The sequence below is a fragment of the Hyalella azteca genome, unplaced genomic scaffold, assembly GCF_000764305.2.
Source record: "Hyalella azteca isolate HAZT.00-mixed unplaced genomic scaffold, Hazt_2.0.2 contig6587, whole genome shotgun sequence".
Taxonomy (NCBI): domain Eukaryota; kingdom Metazoa; phylum Arthropoda; class Malacostraca; order Amphipoda; family Hyalellidae; genus Hyalella; species Hyalella azteca.
The window spans coordinates 413,253-440,098 of NW_025936745.1; the positions used below are offsets into that span (position 1 = coordinate 413,253).

The 26,846-nt window shown below is 39.1% G+C and overlaps 2 protein-coding genes across 4 annotated transcripts; both read right to left on the reverse strand.

The window, feature by feature from the left end:
* Positions 1-4,157: 4,157 nt before the first annotated feature.
* Positions 4,158-13,580, reverse strand: LOC108677196 (autophagy-related protein 9A). Of its 3 annotated transcripts, none has more exons than XM_047880909.1 (5): positions 13,559-13,580; positions 9,491-9,615; positions 8,662-8,804; positions 6,907-7,324; positions 4,158-6,663 (listed from the first exon to the last, which is right to left on the reverse strand). In XM_047880909.1, exons 2-5 carry the CDS (start codon positions 9,581-9,583, stop codon positions 4,669-4,671), a joined length of 2,649 nt encoding a protein of 882 aa, XP_047736865.1. In that variant the 5' UTR covers positions 9,584-9,615; positions 13,559-13,580; the 3' UTR covers positions 4,158-4,668. The 3 variants fall into 3 exon arrangements, with proteins under 3 accessions (XP_047736865.1, XP_018020866.1, XP_018020865.1); XM_018165377.2 differs by lacking the exon at positions 13,559-13,580 and adding an exon at positions 12,419-12,494; XM_018165376.2 differs by lacking the exon at positions 13,559-13,580 and adding an exon at positions 12,138-12,412.
* Positions 13,581-15,228: 1,648 nt separating this feature from the next.
* On the reverse strand, positions 15,229-20,958 carry LOC108677201 (RNA-binding protein 4.1). Its single transcript, XM_018165386.2, has 6 exons — positions 20,657-20,958; positions 19,651-19,886; positions 18,813-18,905; positions 18,164-18,316; positions 17,724-17,825; positions 15,229-16,220 (listed from the first exon to the last, which is right to left on the reverse strand). The coding sequence occupies exons 1-6, from the start codon at positions 20,876-20,878 to the stop codon at positions 16,187-16,189; spliced, it is 840 nt and encodes a 279-aa protein (XP_018020875.2). The 5' UTR covers positions 20,879-20,958; the 3' UTR covers positions 15,229-16,186.
* Between the last annotated feature and the right edge of the window lie 5,888 nt (positions 20,959-26,846).

A 26,846-nucleotide genomic window follows, 5' to 3' on the forward strand; every position in this document is an offset into this window, starting at 1 on the left:
ATCCCCATTAAAGTCTCGTTGAAACATATTCTAATGATGTTATATTTTCAGTGAGATCTTAGTGATTTTTAACGGCGTATTATGCTGGCGCAAGTTGTAAGTTTCCATTCGGTTTCAGCTTTAGCATTTCAAGATATTTGTGACTAAGTTTAATCGCAAAGATATCTCCAAATGAGTAACTTGTTTGCACCATTGAATCAAAGCCAATTGTTCTCTTGCTTTCCAATGAATATGCAGACCTATAAGCCTTAGGGAACTGTGCAAAATCCTGATATAAAATAAATAACTTTGACGCAGAAAAAATAAATAAAGCTCGCTAGCGACAAGGATGTCAGCCGATTTGCATAAATAAACAAATGTCGAGGCAAAATAGGCGAGAAGGCGGCACGCGTTGCACAGTCACACTATTACCATCTGCTCTCTACCGCAACGCGCCGTCCTCACCTCATAGGTCGCGAATAGTTGAACATTAATACTTGTGTTCAGAAAGATATTCAAGTCGTGAACAGATAGATGTAGAAACATTTTCTATGTACGAATAAGAACTGTATTAAATCGGGAGAACCCGAACTATTTGACGCATAACACTAATAGTACGAGAAGGCCTTTCCTGTCCTACGCAAACACTTTTGAGGTCATCAGCGATTTTTATTTAGATATTTTATACTGCATAAAAATGTTCAGTGTCTAACGAAAGATAATCTCACAATGATTCCTAACAATTTTTACATGGCGAACACTCGGTCCCAACGGCTCACGGTAAAAATTCCGAGTGATCTATCTGAGTAAGCTGGTTATTAGCGCAATGATTAAAAGGAAATACTCATAATGCTATAAATTAGCGGATTATATGAAGTATTATTGCTACGGGCATCCGAAGGTATGCGGTCATTGTACGGAACATTAAAGAGGTACTCGATCACAGCATATTTGAAGAACCTTCCTTTAAAGCAACCAGAGCATTCATTTTTTTACTGAATAGATTGTAGTACAACTAAAAAAAGCCCGGAATTCGATCAGAAATGACACCAATCTTCAGTAATGCTTTCACTTGACGTTATACATTGGAGGCAGTGGCTCGTAACTTGAATGGTCCGAACAGTCACAAATTTGCACGAGTCTACCAAACAATGAGTAGATGAGGTTGAGCGTATTTTGTCTCACATTCAAGCTATCTTTTGTGCTTATTCTCCACCTTACAAAGCATGCAAAACTATCTTAGTCCAATTAAGTTCCGTTGTCACAGCGGTCCCGTAATGTAGAAGAATTTTTTTCAGCCGTCCATCAAGTTTAACTTTTTTGTTCCTCCACGAACTTTTTTTTGAGCGAGCCTGTAAACACTCGCCTCTATGCAGGTAGTTTTTTTTCTTGCAAAAGCGGACACGGCTAAACACGAAATTTATGGTCAGTAAGTTACCTTTGCATCTATATAAATCATACCTGAAATTACCTTAACGTTTAAAGCGGAACAATAGATAATTAGCTTTTCCTCCTTGGCAAGTCTCATAACATTCCGATAAAATTCATACGCAGCAACAAATTCTATCAAAACCAGGCTCTAATAGTCACTGGACAAGGTCCTAAATAAACTTTATTTACGAAGAAATAATACCAACAGGAAACAGACGGACTCTGATTTCGCATTTTTGATTTCCGACGAGTCAGACCAGGCATGAGGGGGCGCTGTAAGGCTACCTTTTAACTGGGCAACTGCATTCAGCTAGCGTGTACAGCGTGTCCCAGCCTGACGTAGAATATATTCTATGATGGAACGTTTAGGATTTCAATTTCTCGATTATCGTTCTGTAAAAAATATTAAGTTTTTAACACGAATAAGGAATAAATGAAAGACTCTAGTGAACGCTACTTTCAAACGCCTTTACAGGCATTTATTTTAAAATTATGTATCACAAATTCATAAGATACAGTCTTGTGTTATCTACATCTGCTCACAGTTCAACATTCCATACCTGAACATAAATACGTTGCCCCGGTAGAAGCGGTGACGTTACATTTACGAACACATAATAAAACGCCCAACTATAGATGACACGCTGAACAATATTCCATCACGATCGAATTAAACATTCACAATAGCAGCAGGTTCGGATGTTATGAACATGTGATGCGAATGAGCAAACGTGAGTGCATGGTCTTATTAGTCTCAGATAATTGTCTAAAGCGTTCCACCAAAACTAAATGTCTCAACATTTATGGGGATCCGACACATCGTAATTTTCATTACGTAACGAGTCCACGAAATCATTGGCATTCACGTATCTAGTAATTCACGCCCACATGCACCAAATTTGTTCTGATTATATCTCTCTCTCCTTGGGATACATGTACAAATAATCTGTCAACTGGAAATGAAATTGCATCAATTGAATCAAATTGAGATAATTTGAAGAATGTGTACCACGAACGACACAGGAAAAGAGCCTTATTTTGACATAGGTAAAATAATGAAATGTCAATCATCAGTGATTAACTGCCTTACAAAGAACAACTTCTGAAGAAACTGGTTGAAAAATTGTGCACTTTTTCAAAATATCACAAAATTACAATCAACGCTATAAACCTGCATTTGTACGTACGTTAGAGGATAAGTTAAATTCCATAAATTGTCGAGACTGGAATGGTGTCAGTGAAATTCAAAAAATAACTATCAGTCTGTTTCACACACAGTAATAAATATTATCATGCAGTGTGAATGGGAACACACATGATAAGAGTGAGTTCGCTTTCATTGCAGATGAACACGTTGGAAACGTTGCTAAGTCACGACAGGTACTTCAAACCACGGAGCGATATTTTGATGCGAGATTAGGTTGATGTGACCACAAAAGACTAGACCGTTCACCTTGCATCTACAACAAGCTCCATGTCATTGAACAGCACGCATGACATTCATTGAATGATTATAATCGATGAATGCGCTTCTGGGCATTCAAGAGGCCCGCATAATGGAACTTGATGCCTTCTTGAAAAAGGCATCAAAGAGCAAGAAATGTTTGTACCTTCGAGCAGAAGAATGCGAGAAAAGTGCTACGGACTAGTCGCTTCACGGCCTTACTACCGCTGTCTCGGCGCGCGAGATCAGGCATCGAGATACGCGAAATAGGTAGTACTAATTGTAGGCTCCAGATAGTCGCCATATACTACAAAGCATCACCGTGAATAGTGCTCATTAGCCGCGGATACGTAGAGTTCATTAATAATTGACGCATAATGTATACACTGTTTATATTTAACATAGGGCTGCTGAGACAATGTGGATGACGTATCGCATGTGTTGCAAGTCGTTACCTAATTATTTCGTATTAGAAAGTTATAATTTTTGAGGCAAAAATAACCAACTAACAATGGTTACTAAACCCGCGTACTACATGAAAGGCCCTCGCGCACCACAGTTTCTGAACCGCGGCTTCCGTAAATTTTTCAACTATCAAAATAAAAAACAATCAAATTTCTGACAATGGAACATCGCGATAACTATTTCCATGAACTCGCATAAAATGGTAGCACAGCTTCAGAAAACTTGAGGGCATCATTTTCATTTAATTAAAAAACAAATTCAGATACAATTTAGACATCAATTTCATTAAATTTAAAAACAAATTCAGATACAATTTATACATTAAAAGTTAAAAAGGGGTGAAAGCTTCGTCCATAAGCTCCATCGTGCCATCGTTCACTCGAGAAGTGCTCAGCAGAAAAATGCAAGCAATAAACATGCGCAGCGCTCGACATGAAGAGAGATACGTCCTGGAAATTCAGTTAAGTAACAACGATTATAATATAATATTTCACAAAATAAAGGTGCACACAGTGCCTTGCAGATATTCAGATGCTATGTAAGTCATTCGAGCACAAGTGCTATTCTTCTTGCAGCACACAGATCTCGGCCTCCCGTAGACGGCAATCAACCCTTAGACGAACTTGTTGCGGCTGTTCTCGTATAACAAACAAAGCAAACTTATGATACAAGCGAAAATTTATAATTTTCTGAGTCCAATACATAACCAAACGATTACTCGAAGTTGTCTCTTCGACACTCCTTTTATAATAAGTTCTTGAATTTATTGAAAACGTGATGAAAATGATATTGATGATAATTCATCCCCTACTGAGACGAAGAACAAAATATGAAAATAATCTCAGCCCTTCCTCACAGAACAAAATATACGAGACTCAATTGAGATACATGATGCAGATGACGAGCAATACGAACACAATGGGCTTGAAACATTAGCAGCCAATGAGGCCGCTCTAAAATAAGTTCCTGTTGAGAACCTCTTATATTGCTATATCTTAAACATTATGACAAACACATTCGGTTCGGTTTCAGTTAAAATACAAGTATCGTTAGGTCTAAAATATGGGCTACGTCATTCATAGATGTCTGACTCGAACCAAAACTATATTATTATTATTAGTATGGCTGAAATGATGAGACACTCACTACACGGATTAGGAAATCTTCACAATATGTCAAACTTCAATGTTTGAATAAACTTGTAGCAATTACTTTATGCAAGATTGTAAATCATTGTAAAATCCAACATTACCAAGTCGAGGATAAAAATACAGCTGGTACATACAAGTCTGTGTCTAAAAGCTAAAGTTCATTGAACTGAATTAATTAGATTTATTTTGCGGAGAGAATCATCTCCGATTGGGGCGGAGGAGAGGCGTGTCATCGGACATTCCTGCAGCGCTGCCAGGCTGCTCCAGAGTAGGAGGAGGAGGTTGCTGTGGAGCATGCGTTTGAGAACGCTGCTGTTGGATCATGTCAGAAGCTCCGTGTAACATCTCTTGATACTGAGAGGAAATGGAGCCAGAAGGCAGCTGCGCAGAGGAGCCAAGGTGTGAGACCATGGCATCACGGAATGGATCCATGGCAGGAGGAGATGGGGTACGTTGGTACATTCTACTTCGAGGATCGTAAATCGACGACTCTTGTGACTGAAAAGGGTGCCCAGCTCCGGTGCCAGCATCGCTTCTGGGATCCCGATAAGCACCGGACCCGTATTCATCATAATACTGATTTTGATGCCGCCTTCTGTTGGAGAGACCCCTGAGATAAAGACAGCTCATGCCCATATCGTAAACAGTCTGAGTTTGAGGTAGCCATTGAGTAAAAGAGTTATTTCCATCATCTAAATGGCCCAGCGCTGGATGGATGCTTGCTGCCATCTCCAGGCTTGACTGATGTAACGATCCTTGTAGGGACGGCGCCCCACTAAGGACGGAACTCTGCATGGGACCTTCCACATGGGCAACCCCGCCGTTGAAACCACGAGCAACATAACCAGTCTCAGATGGACCAGCCACATTTCGCGTGCCAAAAACTGTAGGCGCCATCCAGTGGGCGATCCTGTCCTGACCCGTGAGATTAAGCGAGTTGATGGAGTGCGCCAGGTCTGTTTCGGCTACTGCAGTCAAGCCGTGGCATTCCTGATGCGGGCGCTGTTTCACCGCCGTGAGGAAAGCAGCCCCACTTTTTGGTGGTTGCCAGTCAGGATTAGTGAGGGCAAAATGCATGAGGGAGAGTTCCGTGCGACCTTTATCGGGTGCATAGAGCCTTTGTTCAGGGTTGGTCTCTTCACCATCGTTGGCCTTGCGCACGTCAGGCTGCCAATTCGGACTACCGTGTTGCTTGATGTCCATTTGTGCGAAAGAACACACGTCACCAATACCTTCCACAGACACAGTGAACATGTGGAAGAAATCCACTATTTCCTTGGCACGGTGACGCAAACTGAAGAACAAAATAAAAGGGACGAACAGAGGTGATATGAGTTCTTCAAGCAGGTGAACAAATTTATATTGAAAGAGGCGCGAGAATTCATCTCGTACTTGCGTCGTGTGGAACCTTCCGGTCCAAGACTCAGGGAGATAATGAATCTGAGTGACTATGCGCTCCATCAACATCTCAGGCACCCATACAAGGTTCTCATCAGGGATGAAATTTCTGCAAACGGCGATAACGATCACAGAAACGGCAAGCAAATTGATGACGTGTTCAACGCGAAGGAAGTCGTCATCAAACAGCGAGATCGCAACAATTACGGCAAATATTGCACTTGCTATAAACACAAGAGTGCCTGCAATGACCGATAAAGCAGGAGAAGAGAAGCTGTTAAGGTAGGCCATTGAAGGTTTATAAGCACGGTTCAGTCGCGAGTTTAACTCATGGTCAAGTTCGTTGTAGTGGCGCAGATAAATTCTACCGTACTGGGACCAGCAGCGACCTGCTAAAGACCCTGGTTCGTTTTTCACTCGCTCAACGTTATGGTAAAGCGAATATAGAACCTGATAGACAAAAACAAAAAACATACTGAAAAAGTTGATGATGGACAAGTAAACAATCTTCTTTTCAAAGCTGGCAATAATCTCTTTCTTTCTGTGAGGCTGTCGTAGCGACTCGGGCGTGATGCTTTGAAGGAGAGACAGTGGGCCCCAGAAGAGCAACAGCTGCAAGTTAAATTCATAGCCTTTAGTGTAGAAGACCATCTCGCCGTAGAAGGGGAGGTTGAAACGCACCGGAATGATGCCTTGATTGACAAGCGCCACCATGTAGTTCTGGTGACGCAGGATGCGCTGATAAATGTCCAGGGAGGTAAGGATGTCTTTATGGACACACATTCGTTGTTGCAACTGCAATATACAAAGTATATATGACGATGTAAAAATAACTTGTGCAGAAAATGAGATGATAGTTAGACTTTAGTGATTATATATTCATCTAATTAATTTATTATATCGATCATATAATGTACTGGATAAAAAAAAATGTGAGTGCAATCCGTTAAAACAGACATGAATATAGAATTGCTAGATTTGCTCAATGACAACCATATTGCATGAATTTGCCAACACTGCCAAGTTGAAGGCAAATACCTGAACTTCCATGAGCTGTTTCTTTACTTCATCCCAAGTGACATTCTGCAGAGCACTGTCCGGGATTTTAAGAGCATTCGAGAAGAAGGCCTTGGTATCCTTGTATTGGGTTGCATTGTGTATAGTATAAACAAGCCGTCCAAGGAGGAAGAGTAGAGCAGCGAACAGAACAATGCCCAACATAACACTGATGCGTGACAGAGTCTCAGAAAAACTGTAGAAGCCATCAGATAAGGTCGTCTTGACTACCACGCCTGAGGTGTTGTTCTTGTTGAGACTTACAGACTCACTACCCAGAAGCACTTCGTAGTTGAGTCCACACAGCACAAGCACCGTCAAAAACACCATGAAGAGATACTGAACCAGGTCTAGCCCATCGCGCAGTAACATAACTGTGAAGCCATTACTCTGGTGGTACCTGCCAAGGTGAATTAAACTATTAGCATTTGGCATGTACGAGGCGGGATTTTAAAAGGAGTTCCACGGGCTGCCGCTGACGCTAGGATCGTTTCTAATCGCGGCTAGGCAACAGAGGCAGGTTGTTTGATTCTCGAACTCCAATCCCTTACCAAGCCAGCCTCCTTGTGACGCTTGGTCTTGCCCCAGCTGTCGTCAGCGATGGAGCTTCATTTTGCGTCTCCCGCCAGCTGCGAGTTGCCGTCTGTTATTCGTTTCTTGGCCGCTCGAAAGAAATCGGCGAAGTAAATTTATGAAGAGCTTTGTCACGCGCATGAAGAAGAGTGTATGAGCTCCGGGATGGTACGCAGATGGGTCAGGGACTTTAGAAATGGCCGAACTGACGTCCACGACGACGCCCGTGCAGGGCGGCCATCGATTTCTGACGAAACAATGGCCAAAGTCGATGCGGTAATGCTTGAAGATCGATGGATTACAGTTCGAGAGCTGAGTGAAAAATTTCTGAGGTCACCAAAACCACAATTGACAAGATTTTGACTGAATATTTAGGCTATTCAAAGGTCGGCGCACGATGGGTACCAAAAAAGCACACAACAGAACACCAGCGGCAGCGGGCGTCGTCGTGGCGATAGCGGCGGCGGGCGTCCCTGCACGGCGTCAGCTCGGCCACTTCTAAGGTCCTGACCCATTTTCGCACTATCCCGGAGTTCAAACACTCTTCCCCATACACTTGACAAAGTTCTTCGTGAATTTACTTCGCCGATCGATTTCTTTCGAGCGGCCAAGAAACGAATAACAGACGGAAACTCACAGCTGGCGGGAGACGCAAAAGGAAGCTCCGTCGCTGACGCCAGCTGGGTCAAGACCAAGCGTCACAAGGAGGCCGGCTTGGTAAGGGATTGGAGTTGGGGAATCAAACAACCTGCCTTTGTTGCCTAGCAGGTTGTTGCCTAGAAACAACCTGCAGGTGCAACAACCTAGTAGTGCAACAATCTGCAGGTTGTTGCCTTCCAATATAAACATTGCAAATTTGGGTAGATGAGGAATATGAAATTAATTGGACCATAACATCATTGTAAAAAAGCTACAGTAAAGAAAGAATTTTAGAGAGGGAAATTTTAATTAAAGCTATTGCTTCTTATTATCTGAAGATTCAGTAATCTTGAAATAAATTAAAAGATATCTATTTGAAATCATTTCTGAGCAATAGATTTGATTTACCCAATTCAGTTGTGAATTTTTAAAAATAAATTCACAGTGCTTCAAAAAGTTTGGCAAGTATATATTGCACTTAATTAAGAAAAAATGAAAAAATGCTCAAGAATGTCTAATTTCCACCTGTAGATCCGTTTGAAGAAGCTGTCCAGGTCATCTACATGATGCCAATCCCTGACCCTCTCAGGGACGCGGTGCATCAGGACATTGTCAGATGATGTGCGTGTTTCTTCGGAACTCCCAAGGCCTCCATCGCCCGAGAACCCCTGGGTGTTAAGATCATGATTATATCATCTCAAAAACCATGTGGTTCTAAAAAATATTAAAGATTAATTCCTCATGCTTCACAAGAATGAAATTGCATTTAACTGAGGTGTACAAAGTCTATTAAAAGAACTTATTTTATAAAAAATTTATGGAAAAAGTTTTGCAACATAGTCCACATTTAAAAGCTGTCAAGTTAAAGAAATGTTCATCAAACAAAATAAGACAGAATCAATTCTAGGAACAGACTAAAAATGAATTGCACTCAACATAAAAGTATCACTCAAATTAAAAATCTATAAGCTTCTTTGAGAGAATAATTACTAGTTCAAATGAAAATAAATAGGTACTTGAAATATTTCCACCAAAGTATAGCACGTTTCATTCATTAAATGTACGGTACTATATATTAAAGGACCAAAGTAACATTTTTTGAGCATTTTACCAGGTTTACAGTGAAAAATATTTAGTACTTTATCTCATCATAAAGAAGTGAGAACAACTTTTTGATGAATAGGCATATAGGTAGGGTTGGGAAAATAAATATCTTAATTCAAACTAAATCCCATACTACTACAATCATTACAAGACATTAGTTTGTAGATAGTAATCAAAATACATAGTTTTTAGCATATAAATAATATAATTTGAAGTTTATCACAATACAGTTATTACACAAGTTACTCACTACACGAGGTGCATCGTGCAATCTATTGAAGCCTTCATAAGTGTGATGTTCATCGAGTCGCTGGTAGCGCTTTTCATACTCGCTGCCCTCCATGGCCAAGCTTCATAACATATTCTTCGTGAGTTCTGGTTAAGTAGAATGAAAAAAGAACAATGAACAAAAAAGATTTTATCAAGTGCATTATTGAGAAAGTGAGATAAAAGGAAAAAATTCTTAATAAGTTTCTTAAATATTGTAAGGAATCTACTTCCATGTTGCAACTAGGTTTTCTGGGTTAATATATGCTACCTACATAAGTGAAACCAAAACAAACCAGCACATAGATGATTGCATCACTATTTGGAATCAGGCTAATGGACGCTTTGGAGGCTTTGCTTGGCTAGTCATGAACGACTAGCAAAGTTTTGGTATATTAGCATATATATATATATATAGGTATATATGAATTAGAAATTGAAATTTACATACATTTTATACCTAGCAGCCAACAAAATTAACTAGGGTAATAAAACTTATTTTCCCAGTTGATCATCATTGAAAATCAAAATTAATAAGTAAAGTAGAATGTATAACAATTTATTAGTTCTAAAACCAAAATGTAGGTACTATTGAGTATTTTATTCAATTGTGGGGGGAGTCGTGAGATGGTGATCAATATGCATGGTGTGATTGGCAGACAATTTATGGCAGACATAGGCATGATAATACAACCATTCTAAAATGTAAACTGGACAATATGGGATTCATTTTGAGCAAAGAATTATAAATACCATGTATATACAAATGATAGCTCCCGCATTATCTTGCTAACAATAGGTAAAGATTCAGGCAATGCAACTATGAGATCATTAACAAAAAAGTTTTGCGCCGGGAAGGGGAGGAGTTGCCAGCAAAGTGTAGTTAGGTATTTGAGGTTCAGCAAGTAAATGATTTTGGTATTTTCCAGATGCATAGAAATAATTACAGGCAAAACATACTTATAAGTTTTAGAACATTTTTTGGTGTAACAAGATTCCTAAAAATCTAATTTAATCTGTAGAAAAACCTGTCCAAAAAATTGCCAATTCTAAAATATCCCTAAATTTGCTGTGACTGAGTCTGAGCTTCTGAGGGCTGGGGCTATAAATTTAATGTATGATTGAGTGTACTGTGTAGTGTGTACTGAATATAATATTTTTTGATAGCTCAAAGGTTGAACAAAGACCAGAGAAAATTTATGTTTTTTTTTCAACAAGTCAAACAATATTTCTCATTGGCATTGGTAGATTGAAAATTAGTTTACCCTCTAATGATATAACTGATAAAGTGAAAAACATTTAAAATAAGTTAATATCATTTTAAATGCATTAAAATTCATTATCAAGTTATAACTGCACAGTGCATACTAGCATGGAATATATCTACCTACTGTTTAAGCCACAACTAGAGCTTCCCAGCCTCTTTCAAACCCACAAGATTGCCAATAGATGAATTACCTACCTCCTGTCTAATTGTTAATGAAACTGCTTGACCAGCCCACAAAATTTCATATGTATAAAAAATTCGTCACTTTGGAGCAAAGCATAGAAAACTTTTAAATTAAGAGCTACAAGCCTACAACTGTCAACTAGAACATACTGCAATTTTTATTTTTTGGAGCCGCAGGAACAAGATTGTCATTAGATGATTTCCCTTAATCTAACCATGGATAAAAGTGTACAATCAGGCTTCAAAAGTCAACATGTAGGCTACTAAAAATTAATTAGCCTACATTGGATTTGGAGCTGTGAGATTTGAGAAACAAGTATTGGAAATTCCAAGCTAGAAAGCAGCAACTTTTTGAGACTCTTCTTTGAGTTTATTTTTGAGTTCTATAACAGATAATAAAAGTAGCTATCTTGATTCTTGGATATCATAAACTGAATCTTGAGCAGATGAGAAAATAAAAATTCACTGATTTGCTTGTTGCCACGCCACTACTGAACTTATAAGATTTAGATTCATCAACTATTTGACCCAGTCAGGGCCTGGAGGCTGCCGGCTGGGGCTGGGGAGTCCCGGAGTGGGGGCCCCGGGCCAGTCTAGTATGGAATATATCTACTTGGCGAGCCGCGACTGAATTTTTCGAGCCGTGGTTTTATGGATTTGCCAGCCGTGATTCCATTTCTAAACAAAAATTTATGACATTCGAGCCGCGAGATTTCATACCTACTGAAATTATATGATATTAGAGCCGCGATATTTTAGACAAAAATAGGACTTTTCTAGACTAGGGGCCAGTGCTCTCAGTGATAGGGTACTATTCAGTCTATTGTACTAAGGGTAATGAGATTTGGAAGTGACAACTGACAAGTGAGTAAAATTCACTCAGTGAATCAGAAATGGGATTCAGATAGATAAAAGTAAAAAATTGTGTAGGTAAGAACTAAGAAGGATGCTTTTTGAAAGTTCAAATCTGGGAATTACTGCAAAAAAGTCATTAATAAAACTCACTGTCACTGTGGCTAGTCTTCAAAAAAATAAGAAATAAAATTACAAATAATAAATTAGCTAGGTATTTATTTATGTGCCAAAATATTCAAAAGTGTTACAATTAACACATTGATATGCTATTTCATAGGTCATAAGCAGCAAGATCTTAAACTTAAAGTTACCTATTTATTCGTACTTGCTGGTTTTTGGACCTTGGTCAAGCTTCAAGCCTCAAGTTGAATCGATCTTATGCTGTAGGGTAACTTAGACAAGTGCCAAGTGGAAAGCTTAAAATAATTCTTAGCTATCCTATTGTCTCTTGCTTATCAGCGCTTAATGTTTGGTCCTTTTCAACAATTTGCTCTTTACTTCAACAATATGCTCAATTTAATCCAAATGTTAACATACATCGGTCAAGATATCAAGAAAAATGAAAGCTACTCGAATCTCCTTTTTGGTCAAATCAAAACATCTCACCTGCCCTACTTCGCTCAGCTGTAATGCGCAAAACAAAGACTGTGCAAGACCATTACAAATGTTACTGGCAAGAGATCTCGGCACGTTTGCACAGTAAATAACAGTAAAATGATTATTTTTGCATTCGTATCGACATGTATCTTTTGAGGCAAAATTTTTTTCTCATTTGCATGTTGGAAGGATTTGTTAGGTTGATTAAGATTATTGGCTCATTGAAGATAGCGATGAATAGCGTTAACATAACATAAAGGTCTCTAAAAGTTTTAGTTGCAAAAAACACCGTTCAAACACTTTAGGGACAAATTTTGAGAGTTTTATTTTCAGTCATAATTTTGTCAAATAGAAACCGATCGTGACCAAACTTACAACATAGATGTTCATTATGCGCTCATGCATGAGCGATTTCAAAATTATCAATGAACGACAAAATTTGAGAGAAATAGAAAAAATCTAAGTGCCAGTCAAAAGAGAAAATTAGCGGACAAACTATCCAATCAGCAATTTGTAATGAATATTTTTTTGTTCTCTTGCAAGTTAGATGGTGATAATTCATTGTTGGGTTTACACGAGCTACGCCTCAGGCGATTCACGCCGAAGCTGTTCTTTGTAGAAACTTAGGGTTAAAAGCGATGGGATTCACTGAGCGAATGTTCGGTTGGTTAGCAGATCTGAGGCCAGGCAACAGTCGACAGCATCTCTTCCCAACAGTGATGCAGGACTGAGCACGAGGGCTCCATGTAAATTATTTTGGCGACGCAGCTTCACCATACACCGTGCTGAGGTAGTGATGCGTTGTCTCTGGGGCTTGGCATAAAGAGCCGGTGGCCGGGCTTGACGTACTTGGGAGAGGGGCTTGATCAATGAAGCAGTGCCGCGACGAATTCGGGCAATACGAAAAAGAACCTCCTATAAGAACTTACAGATGGAAGAAGCATGCAAAGGCAGTGAAAAAAGTAATTCTCGTGTTGTTAAAAAAACGCGAAACATCTTAAATTCAACTATTGAAGGTCTAAAAAGATCCGAGAAGTTTTCAATGAAATGATTGTGAATTTACTCTGCCTATTCTTTGCTCCTTAATTTTCTATTCATATACTGGAAACATCAACAGAATCAACTCTAACTTTTTGACACATAACTTACTCGTACGATGTCGGTCGAGACCATGATATGGCTGAAAAAGTTAGTTTAAAATCCGCCCATAACTACTTCTGGTACGTTGCTCGGAGTCAATCCGCCCGAATATTGATCGTTTAATATTATTTTGACGCTTTCGCTCAAGCCTGAACGATTTATTCGTGTATGAAAAGATTCCCCTGGACAATTGGAGACGCATTTACACAACTGAACTGTGATAAGTTTCAAATACTTCATCCGCCCAAATTGCCTTTGCCCAATTAGTTCACGTTAGGTCGTTACTATCTCCGCTTTAGAACTTCCGAACTACTAAAGTTATTATTTGTGTAGTTGAGGAGAATTGTCTGGAAAATTAATTAGGTCTTCTAGCTGAAACCGCTTTCCAAAATCACACATCTTGGTGTTAAGGTAAAATTCTTTCACTCATGCTGCACTGTTCACCTGAAAAGTGAAAACGAACTCTCAACAGCCTTTTTTCGTGGACCTGATGGCTATCAGACACATTACACTTAAGCGGCACAAATTAATATCACTAAAACCCATCGGATACAAAATATTTACTGACCGACGTTAAACATAAGATGAGAAAGACATGCGCCAAATTACCTGTCAAGATAAGAGGGTGCAACAAATAACCAATTGCTACCAGTTAATTAATGCATTAATGCCGAGAATTATTCTCAGAATTTTATTTATTTTTTTGTTTCCAGTGAGGATATTATCACTTGTGATGGTTTATTTTTCGTTTCAAGGTAAAAATTATAGCTTGGTTATATTTGGAACCGGGCTAATTATTTCTTGATCTAAATGACTTTAGCAACAATAAATCACGTACAGCATACAAGTACTCACTTTATTGATAAAATTCTGCATCTAACTTATAAACGATATATTTTTAGAAGGAACTACTCGCATTTCTCCGCCATGATATTAAGCCGTTCTGTCTGATACCTGGTTCTTATAATCTTCGGATGTGAGTAGCCGGCGGAGCAGAACCAAACGTTGCCACATGTACAAGACGTGTATCAAACCTACGCATCCACCTGTACATTTGTTTGATAATTCAATTTTATAATGAATCAATTTTTCATCGCTGGTTCCAAATGGAGCCGCTCGGCATTCATGGGTAAACTGATCAATGATACAATTTAGGACGAAATTCACGTTCTTAGCAATTGGCAACATCTCCACGGCAACTACCGAAATGGTTTGATTCGAAAACCCTTTAGAAAGATTCAGTTGGGAGGTTTTTCCATGACAATATTTTAGTCGTGTAAAGAATTTTGAATGGTGTTCTTCGCTCCATCCCACTGAACACAGGATATAAGTCCTCGCTCCGCACGCGTATCTTCACGTTAGTTCAGCGATACATTTTTTACTTTCTAGCAGATTATCAGTAACAGTAAAACTATGTATCGTACATCCAAAGGCTAACTTAGCAAAAAAAGTCTATGCTTACCTGTGTGAAAACCAACGCTCGTTCAAAATCTCAACATTCATTATCGAAGGAGAAGCTCGAGACAGTAGCAAGTGAAGCCAACAACAACGCCCTAGCAAGCTTTTCAGCATTGCATTACATACCATATTCAGATGAAATTAACAGCCTGAGATCATGAGGCTAAATTACCTACAGACTGCATCTATTTAATCTCCATCTAGGGCAATAAAACAACAGAAAATTAAGAAGCCGATGTATTGACGTCTCTAAAATATCAACAGGTACAGTAAAATAAAGCTTGAAGCCTGGGCTTCAACGTAGCGCCCAATATAAGCAAAACGAACAAAAAGAAGCAAAAAATGAATTTCCTTCCATGAGATTCCCGGTAAACGAGCACTGGATATTAAAAATTTCCAATAATTACACCCAAATATAAAATAAATTTATGAACCAATGAGAAATTTTCGCGTGACTGCTTCATGATCAAGAACCGAGAATAGACTAAGATTACGCAGAGAATTAACGATTGGCTTGCGAAGACGTACATATCCACCAATGAGGCAATTTACACGATCACATTTCAAGGCAAAGCTACGAATACCTCACGATAAGCCGAAATTAAAAATTCTTGGTCTTCCAAAATATGAAAATTGGGTTGATGTTAATCTAGACATCAATTACGCGTATTCTCAAACGCGTTAGCCGCAAAGCTCGGAGAGCAGCGAGTTCTCGCTAGTAACGCAGAAAGAATGTTTGTGAGGGGTTGTGCGAATCGCATACGAAGCCATAGCGTCACGACAAGACTGAGACAAATAGTTACCATTAAGGCCTGAACAACCATATTTTGAGACTTTATCTAGAGACGAAGTAAGTAGATTAATTACGGCAATAATGACGCGTTGCTGAACATGTCGAATACGTCGATGTAAGAGAACTACACGCTCTCCAGGCAAATGAAGTTGAAACAACGTTGATTACGACTTTATTTCGTAAAAACGACGCTTAAGCTACGTTACTTCAACGTTAGATGCCAGGGATACGTCATCGAGAACTCCAATAACCGTTGACGAGATTCTACCGTCAATTTCACGTCCAAGGAAGCCACGGTATCGCTTGTTTCATCTATGCTACGAGGCAAGGAATGTCGCAGGCATAGCATAGGCTGGCGACGCAGACGTATTGTACGCAGATGTTCGTTAGTAGCGTCGGATGGGAGGTGGGGCGCCGTACCTGAATCAACAGAAACACCTCGAATGAAGTTATCCAATAACGTTACACTACGTAGACTAACATTCCATTCGCATCAAATAAGAGCGATTGGTTCTGTCAAGCAAGACGGAAATCCAATTACGTCTTTAATTAGTTTGACGTCATATTCGTTTACAGCCAACGCAAGACTCGTTTTGTTAGATTTTTTTTCGAAATCCAACATTCTGAAAGATAATATTTGCAATGAGCTGGCGGTAGTTCTTGACTGTGAATTCCAGCAGTAACAAGTTAAAATGATTGACAAGTTCTTGAAGCGTATCCGAAGCATATGCATTCTTTTGCAAAATCAACTTGATTGGACGATACGTCTCAATACTCAATACGACAGTCAATAATTCAAGTACTAAATACATGATCAGCTTCTCAGAAGAACACGCTTGAACAACGATATAGTGTGGGTGCTGCAACCACCCGAAAAAGATACACTCGCAACATGTGGTTTAGAAGAGACGTATCACCTACCGTTCATGGATACAGGAGCACGAGACGCAGTATCAACTGATAATAGCGCATCTCTGGGTTAAGGTTAACAATAGACGATTCTTCACTACCAATACTCACGGCAGGACGGCGCAACAGCCCGCAATGAGGCACGCGCTCGGCGATGTTACCTCGTACGAGCTTCACGCACACCAGCAGTTCACAAACGGCAAGCAGCTACAGTGCAGACAGTTTAGTATAACATATAGGAATCGAAATGCACGCACAGACTGAGAAATTACGATCAACTTCTCAGCTTTAAAATAAGTTACTTTATATGCGTCGGTTACTTTTTTTTTGTTTGAATCGGAATAGATTCTATCTGCACCTGTGCTCACGGATTCGTATACTTGCCGTGCGACGTTCGAATGCTGGTCTCGCACAACTATATAGTAGAATATTCGAGAGGGATTGAATCTACCCTCGAGTTACCGCATGCACCAACCCCTCACCGACGCATGCTCTTTCACGGAGCCCTCGGCTCGACGCTCTAGAGTCGCCGCCATGATGATGATGACGATAGCCATGCCGCAAGCGCGTGGCTTCTTAGCTCGGTTCAAATACTACCTCCAGAACGGAAGCGCAGGCCTTACCGACTGTTCGTATTATTAGGTTATTAAGGAGTCGAACGTCAAACGGAAATCAGTTGAGAGATTCACACTTGTACTTGAAGTGGTACTCTGAATTTTACTACTGAAGTTACGAGCTACGATTTTCATAAGGGAACAAGTCTGGCGTCGGTATGACATCTGTGAGCTGATACGCTAACTGGTAGGACGGCGTCCAGCGCACAATCGCATCCAGTAAGAACGACTCAGACGAGTTGCCGAATTAAATTTTCGTTTACTCAGCTCAAAAACTCCAGTTAATTCAAACTCTTGATGCATGGCTAGATGCTGAGGAAGTCCTGAGCCCGTGTCATGAAGTCCACGAGCCTCGGCGTAGAAACGAGGCGGAGAAGAGGACCGTCGAGGCCGTACTTACCTGGGCGGGGAGGGGGCGCGTCCTGACGGCGAAGGAACCCTGGGCGGATAAAGCAGGTCTCGCTGGGGCGCCGGCGCAGCGTAGTATGGATCACGCGGGCGCCTGTGAATACATCACACTTTCAGACGAATATCATTCATAGTTATGACATGGAATCAAACCTCTCACACTCAAATATCTTTGAACAGCACTGCACGTTCAACTCGAGCAGAGCGCGGCGAAGTGGCATTCAGGATTATTAATATATGAGCAAGTGCACATATTACATCGGAGACAAATTCTGATACTAGATTTCCCCTTTATATTTAGCTAGCATTTAGGAACTATTCAAGTTACATGAATAGATCGATGTTTAGTAGACGAAACACTATTCCTAAAATTTCACCTAATTACTATTACATAATTAAACAGACTCAGTGAGCAGGGGGAGCGAGACTCACACATCGTAGGGCTCAGGACGTCTGTCGTAGGTGAGAGGGACGGTGGGGATGGGGCGGCGGTCAGGGGGTGGGGGGCTGCGACGGGGGGTCAGCGCTGGAGCGGGGGGTGCGGGGCGTCGCTCGTAGGCGTCGTATCTCTCGTACGGATCACGCCTACGTGAACGAAATACTCAATAGTTCAATAGAAAATAAATAGAAATAAACATGCAACGACCATTTATAGCAGATAAAACAGGGTCTTATAGTCTCTCCACTACTCTTTGATAATTGAACATTTCTTAATGCATTAAACAACAATGTAATTTTATTCTATAATATAAAATCCATGGTCCTCAGTGAATATTATTAAATGCTGCTGAAATGTAATGCAGGTGAAACTAAGCACAGGGTTAAACTAGAAAATAAACAATCCCATAAAATTAGCACTAATAATTACAAAATGGACGTCCATCCATGGCCATATAGTTACATATTTAATAATTGTTAATTAAAAAAAACTTTCGTAAGAAATGATACTTGATAAACAGAGTAATTCAAGTCCCAGACCATTATATTTTCTAGAGACTGAACTTATTCAAGACTTAAGGAGAACCTTGTCACTGACAATGGAAACAAAACTCATTTTCTAGAGCAACACGGCAGCACTGACCCATAAGGCATGGCACGTCTCTCAGGCGCTCGGTCGTACTCGTCATAATATCCTCCATTGCGCATAGGAGGTGGGGGCGGCATGGGGCCATATCTGCAACACGAACAATTATTAAACCGGTTACAAACTTCCTGCAATTAATGTCAAATCAAAATTATTTTATCCAGTTTAGATTTATACCTGCAAAATAAACGTTTATCAATCAGAGGAAACGAACAAAAATTAATGCTCAATTAAAAATAATATCAGACAGATAAGATGACATGGGAAGCTTACATAAATTTGTTGCAGACTTTTTTATGTTACATTACCATCACATCAAGAACTTCCATCAAAAATCAGAACCGACAAGCATATCAACAATTTTATATGTTATAAAAAAGAAATTCTTTAAATAGCCTGAGAGTAGCATGGCATATTGTTACAGGATCCCATTTTTGAGATACTTTTGGATATTAACACCAGCATGGATAAAACAGAATATTTCATACTTCATGTTCATTCATATTTCATTACAATTGCCATACTCAATGCACCAAAAATCTCAGTTCTTACAATATTGAAGTTGACGTAGCCATTGTTGATATTAACAATCTGCTAAAGACATTCACAATGACAAATGCACTTCCAGTAGTCTAGTCTTCAACTATAATACACTTGGAAAAATTAATGGGCCAAACTGTCCAGATAACAACACCTTCTGCACATACTGCCACATAGCACTGACACACCCATTTCCTGTAAAGAACTAAATGATAATGAACCAAGCAAGGACAAAAAGTGCTTGGCTATTTGGACAGTCCCATTAATTTTTCCAGGTGTACAAATGGTAACAAACCTTTCAGCAGGATGAGGTGGAAGAGGTCGTCGATCATATCCGGGTCTGTCATAAGGAGTGGGGCGATAATTGTCATATCCATCACCCCCACGAGGTGGGTATGGCTCCCCTCTGCCCCCTCTCATGGGCCCACCTCCCCGACCACCCCAGCCACCCCCCCTGTCCATCCCCCGACCTCCCCTGAACATGCCGCGTCCTCTACCACGACCACCACTTCTCTTTTCTCCCGTTGATTGCTGCAACAACAAGTCATGATGACACAACACAATACATTAAAGTTAAGCATTCCTATTATAATGCCTCTAACATATAAAATTGATTAGCCATTTTCATACACATTATTCAACAGTTATCATGGAGCTCAATTCATGAAAGAACATAGATTGTGCCAGACTCTAAAAACAACCCATGCCAATATTGGGTAGGAAATAAGTGCTAAATGCAATTCTTCAAAAAATATGGGGAAAAACCAAATTTGTTCAGAGTCCAAGACATTGGACTCTCAAACAAAGACATTGGACTCTCAAACGAAGACATTGGACTCTCAAAAGGCTATCAGAAATGAAATTAAATGGCATTTTTCTCTGAAGAACTTCAACTGCTTGAACAAATAAATAAATAATTAGTAATGGAAATTATGATGCTGGAACACTGAAACAGACTGCTTAAACAGAATTTGATATTAGAATTGAAATTCATGTAGAACATAAATTTTTAGTATTTTTCAGTGACTTGATAACTTGAAACTTGACTCCAATATGGCCTTTATTTTGAACCAAAATCAAATTTATTGTCAGTTGAACTGTTGGTGCAGCTGGCTGACCCTGTCTTTTGAATATTTAGTACATAGTATCATCTTGTGAGAGGTGGTGCTTGTGATGCAGGGCAGTCCATGAATACAATAGCACCATGCTGTTATAATATCAGCAAATAGAATTTTTTTTACAAGAACTACATAACAAGAACCCCATTATGTTATTCCATATAACAAGAACACATGACTCACCTCAACACTAATGTTGTAGCCATTAACTTCCTGTTGGTTGAGAGCCTGAATGGCTGCTTCAGCCTCTTCTTCAGACTTCATGTGTACGAAGGCATAACTGCCCATTATGGAACATTCCACCACTTCCCCATGCCTTTCGAAGAGCTTACGTAAAGTTATTTCCCTACAGTTGGGAGGCAACATGCCTACAAAAAGTTTTGTCTTAGGAGGCATTTTGCTCATTAAACCAAAGACCCTTTCACAAGCAAAATTAAAAATTTATTTCAATCACAAGATCTTGCCAACTGAAATGGTACAAAACATGCAAATAAACAATCAGTGATACAGACATATATATACCGTACTCATAATACAGAAATACAACTAAATATACTAAGTAACAAATTATAAATTAATTAAAGTAATTATTAACCCTTTTCAGTTTCACAATTGAATAATGCTATATGTACTAGTAATGTTAATTATTTATGCATTTCTAGCATGCATATTTGTATGATTGGAATTTTCCTACATGATACTGATATCTTGCCACCAGGGTGCAAGTCAACATTCATTTTGAATTACCTCAGTCGTTTGGGTTTTGTGAATGTAGCACTCAAATTACAGGAACAATGCCATTGGCCATCAGACAACCTCCCACACTCATAGCTGCTATTACACTGCCTGCCATCTGTGCAATAAAGCTCAGTCAGTCTAACACTCACTGGTCTGTCTGGTTGAACAATGGGAAAACAATCTTGAACCATACAATAATCCATAATTCAATTCTGTAGTGTGAAGTCACTAATCATTGATGGTCATTTAAAAATCAATAAAAATAATATTCTACCATCCTATAATAGACACTGGTAAATACAGAAAAACTTCTGTTGCAAATTATTTGACCTCAGTTACACTTATTTTTCTGGTAGGTTTATTTATTTTTGCTTTTAATTAGTAAATGACTGGCTAATGAGGTTACATGGCCAGCTGTATTGAGCAATTAAAATTACATGTAATGTTATTAGGCTGAAACACTTGCAACAATGTATTGATATGAAATACTCTACTACATTGGCACCAGAATACAGGATCCTTATATTTAGTTGTGCCAACTCAGGGCTGGAAAAGTCCTATTTTTTCTGAAATATCGCGACTCTAATATCATATAATTTCAGTACCTATGTATGAAATCTCACGGCTCGAATATCATAAATTTTTGTTCGATTGAAAAATTGCAGTTTGCACTTTGCAAATATGTCATTTCATGAAATTTTCAACTCAAGCAATCTGCATTTCTTTACCGTTCCTGCCAAAATATCCTGCAGAATGTATATATCGTAATGTTAACAAGTCAACCTAAATGTTTTGTTGAAGATCGCACATAGTTGCAGTCATGTTAGAGTGGTCAGACTGCATTAACACGTGTCCAGCTTACAGTAAAGACAAATGTTATAGTTGCTGTTTGACTGTTTTAGGGTAAAACTGGAGATTTGGGTAACACATGCATGGACTTTGTAAATAAATTCGCGCCTCATAAATGGCTTTTCACGGCTGAGATATGGTATTCACAGCTCAAAAAAATTGAGAAATGGAGCCATGCTGTGAATTCCAGCCATGATCATGGTTTGGAGAAATGGAATCATGGCTGGCAAATCCATAAAACCACGTCTCTAAAAATACAGTCATGGCTCACCAAGTAGATATATTCCACCCCAGCACCAACTTGCGCATGTGCTTTCACTGTATTTTTGTGAACTATGTACATGAATAACAATTCTGCAACCTCTAACAGCCTCTTTGGGCCCTTAGGGTGATGTGCATTGTATTTAAGTGATTTTAACACTTTTTGGTGGCACTTCATGAAGGTTAATTTTTTTGTGTTCAACATAGACAAATTGTCAATGAATTAATATTTATTGTTTAGTCTAATCGATATACAAGTGGTTCAACTTTCATTCTTCAATGTGTAGTTCTCAAAGTCCTATTTTTTTTCTTCCTTTCTAATTTTAATTAAATTTTAGACCAAAAAACTGGCCAAAATGGATAAAAATTAATATATAATAATGCATTATTATAATATATTTATCATTTATTAGCATCATTATTTAAAATTTATTATTATTGTCAGCTTATCATTGTCATTTATTGTTATAATTCTTCTTTTATCATTAATCTATCATTTTTCATTCTCCTATCATTTATCTATCATATAAAATGGATGCATCAATGAACCCACATCACCCACCTGACACCTGCCCTGCATGCACACGGTCCACCTGCACCCAGCAGTCAGCACCAGGCATAGAATATATCTACTTGGCAAGCCGCAACTGGATTTTTTGAGTCCTGGCTTCATGGGTTTGCCAGCCTTGTTTCCATTTCTTCAAGCCATGGCTTCATGGGTGATGGGTTTGCCAGCTGTGATTACATGTCTTTGAGCCATGAATTCCATATCTTGACCATGAAAAACCATTTATGACCCGCAAACAAAGTTTTTATTTACTAAGTCCCATGTATACAGAGTCCTAGCATAGCAGCATTTGTCTTTAATTAAGCAGCAACTGAACAAGTGATAATGCAGCAAGACCACTCTGACAGTCTGACCCTGATGTGACCACAACTTTGAACTAGTAGTAGTAGTAGTAATATGATGGTAAGATGGTTTGCTAGCACTTCAGCTATCAAGTTATTTTGCACCGAAGTTCAAAATATAACATAGCCAAAGAGGCGGAACATATAAATTATTCAAAATCTGAAGTTAATCATCACCCACAAGGGGGCAGAAGGTCACTCTCAATTGTCCAGCCTGCTGAAACTGGTTCGAAGGAAGCAGTGTTAGCTTCATCTCAAAGAGATGAAGTGACAAGGATGGACAGGTGAAAAGTAACAGAAACGAAGACACTCAAACAAGAGGTTGCTTACATGGGACGTCGGCCACCCGCACGAGAGAGACAGAGAAGGGAAATGTAAGCCGTAGGGAATCCTACCTACATAATAACTTTAACCCCACAACTGAGACCTGCAGTCAGACACCGCAAGCTCAGCAGTGGGGCTCTCAGGATAGTCAGGAACAGTCCCCCTAGGAACGCAAAATACCATAGGACTTCTCAGGCACGCAGACATGCGTCAGAACTCAGAAGTTCCCCCTGAGGGGAAAAAAACTTTGAACTAGGCTTGTGCAATCTTCATGGAGGAAACGTTTTGAGCCGACTTGTTATTACATTCTGCATGTTCCTATTTTGATGGGAGGCAGGAGCATTGAAGATTTGAAGTATATATACTGCACTGCGGATTGCGAAAATTTTATGCAACATGTTTGCGAAGGCCGAAGAGCAAACTGCAATTTTTTCAATCAAACAAAAATTTATGACAGTAGATCTAGAGCAAGAGATTTCATACCTAGGGTAAACGCGGTATATTCCATCACATTAAGGACGCATCGAGAAATGAAAAACTATAAAAAAATAACCGTATGCTTTACTCAAGTTCTGTTTGCTTTAGGTGACTCTCAAAACACCATACTACGCGTCGGCAATGATGAAATGTCACAAAAAATGTTGCCATATTTATGTAAAAGCCTTTAGAATGCAAACCTGCCAAATCCCTATATTCCGTCACGGTGTGTGGCAATATTCGGCACGTGGTGAGGCGTATTCCGTCCGCACTTCAAATTCTACTGATGCGTAATGCTGTCATCCACGTGTTCGAATTCCGTTCGCTGTGTGAGCTGTATTGGAATAAACACGGCTTTGAATTAGAACACTAATGAATATTGAACACTACTTAATTACGCTTTTAATTAACAACTAGGCTATTAAGCTTTTAATTAAGCAAATTTTAATTTTTGTACAAAGCTTGGAACGATCTGTGTGTGTCCAATTCAAGTTGTGATGGAATTGGTTTTCATGAGTCTAAATCCATTTCTCAACTTAATCATCTATTAATTTATTTACCACTTGAAATCAGCGAATACAAGTATACTTAAAGGATTCCTAATATATTCACAGACGTATTTAAAAGTCTCAAACCATAACATTCTTCCTATACAAACAGTTATTCACTATTTGGTAGAGCAAGGTCAACTATCAAATTTGACACATTTTTCGATGATCTCACTGGGTAGTGGGTAGCGTGCATTGTCTCTCTTTGGATCTCAATATTTTCCCGCTAGATGGCCAAGACCTAGTGTTTTGGCATTAGTTCGACGCGCAAATGTATGACGTCACCATTTCAAGTTTCAACCATCAACGAACGCATGGAACCAAAACAAAGCTTAATAGGCCTATAAAGGAAAAACTAGAGAGGTGACGGAATTACCCACGATGACGGAATATACCGCATTTACCCTATCCTGGATACCAGCACTATCATACATAAGAAATTGGTTTAAATCTTGAGTAAATGAGGAAATTATAGGCTAAATGAACTGATTCTAAGAAATCTGTGGTTTGTCACTATTGCGTCTGGCACCATGGGCCACCTGCACTCCTGCAGGCTTGCAGCTGCAGTTCCAGTCAGTCTCAAACTCAACCAAAACATTTTCCTATACCTATTAGTTAGAAATTAGAATAGATAGGTAGGTAGCCTAGCCTATAACATGAGCTTTCTAACGGTGCTAAAATTGTTGAAATTGGCTCATAGTCATAGGAAATCTAGACATGTTAGCTAGTTTTCTCAAAAAATTAAAAAGTGCCAAAACTGGTTCATTTTTGAGACTATCAAATTAAGGAAAAATTCATTGTTTTTCTCTTGTGTTTAGCTATATTATAGTGATTACACCTAGGCAGCTAGGTGGCTAGGCCTAATAGGCTTTTAGCTAATGTTTTTTATTTCAAAGCTTCTCTTTTTAGCCATATAATTTCCACTAATATCAGAGCTTCAGACTTCAGAGGAGAGGTTTTTTTAGTACATATACCTATTTCCAGTCTCATTCAATGATTTAGACTGGTGGACTAGTCCTAGTAAGGCTCACACTAGGTAGGCTAGTCTACTCTCTATTAGTGATGGACTGATGGTACTAGCCAATAGGTACATCACATGAGACATGTCACACGAGTCATGACCAATTGACCACACTCATAGTTAGTTAGTGGCAGTAATTTAGTGATTTTAGTCTGTTACAAATCGTACAACAGAAAATTAATAAATCTTCACACACAATATCTCTATAAATAATAGGAAAATTGCTGCCCTTGCATTCAACTGAATACAATTTTATTAAAATAGTCAAATGAGAGCTACGCCGGTCTACCACAACACAAGAAATATGGCCGTCGTACGGCGTCTCTTTTGCGTAACGATCTCGATATTGCCACAGTGAAAACGTGAGACAAAATCTGGGCCAGACTCGTCGAAAAATTAAAATCATAGCTCAAACATGGTATTAGAAACATAAATGAGTGTGAGAAGTTTCCATGAAATTATGAGTAGAATATAAAGTTATTAGCTTGTGCAAAGCATTGATAGCAATCATGGGTGAAATTCGATTTTTGGTTTTAAGAGTTATAATTCACATAAATCGAGGTATAAATTTTACGAAATAATTATAATGAACATACTTTCGGAAAATTTGATCCGCATATTTATGATATAATGTAGAACGGCATGCCAAAGTATTCGCTCTGATAAAATTTAATACTTTTTAGGATTTTCAGAGCGATAAGGTGCCTGTACACAGGGATAGTACTAGCCGCTAGTTCATCCGCCGCTTGAACTGTCCACGCTACTATCCTCGTGTATAGGGGTTCAGCCGCTTCAGAGGCATGCGCCGGCAAGTGCCCGAGACGCGGCCGAGAGGGACAGCGATGTACTCGATCGACAATTCTACGGACTCGCCAGCGGACTCGCGCAACTGGGCCACTCATAATTCCTTAAATAGTTAACGCATCTGTATGAATTTTGGAATATGAGTATTGATTATCGATACGCTGCCGCAGGAATTATTACAGATTTTTACATGACTTATTATTAGGTTAGGTTAAGTTAGGTTCGGTTAGGAAATAATTCATGCAAAAATCTGTAATAATTCCTGCGGCAGCGTATCGATAATTAATACTCACATTCCAAAATTCATACAGATCCGTTGAGTATTGAAGGAATTATGAGTGGCCCAGTTGCTTAGAAAATACGTTTATTGGTTTTAATTACAAAATAATTCATGTAAAAATCTGTAATAAATCATGCGGCAGCGTATCGATAATTAATACTC

Bases quoted from the DNA above. Each gene is read 5' to 3' on its own strand.
- LOC108677196 (XM_047880909.1), bottom strand. From the start codon at position 9,583: ATGGAGGGCAGCGAGTATGAAAAGCGCTACCAGCGACTCGATGAACAT. The intron at 7,325-8,661 runs GTGGAAATTAGA...TCACCTTGGCAG, and splicing joins TTCTTCAAACGGATCTACAG to GTACCACCAGAGTAATGGCT. The intron at 6,664-6,906 runs GTATTTGCCTTC...TGTATATTGCAG, and splicing joins AACAGCTCATGGAAGTTCAG to TTGCAACAACGAATGTGTGT.
- LOC108677201 (XM_018165386.2), bottom strand. From the start codon at position 20,878: ATGAGCAAAATGCCTCCTAAGACAAAACTTTTTGTAGGCATGTTGCCT. The intron at 19,887-20,656 runs GTGAGTCATGTG...TTGTTGTTGCAG, and splicing joins GCTACAACATTAGTGTTGAG to CAATCAACGGGAGAAAAGAG. The intron at 16,221-17,723 runs GTAAGTACGGCC...CTGTTGATTCAG, and splicing joins CGCGCCCCCTCCCCGCCCAG to GTACGGCGCCCCACCTCCCA.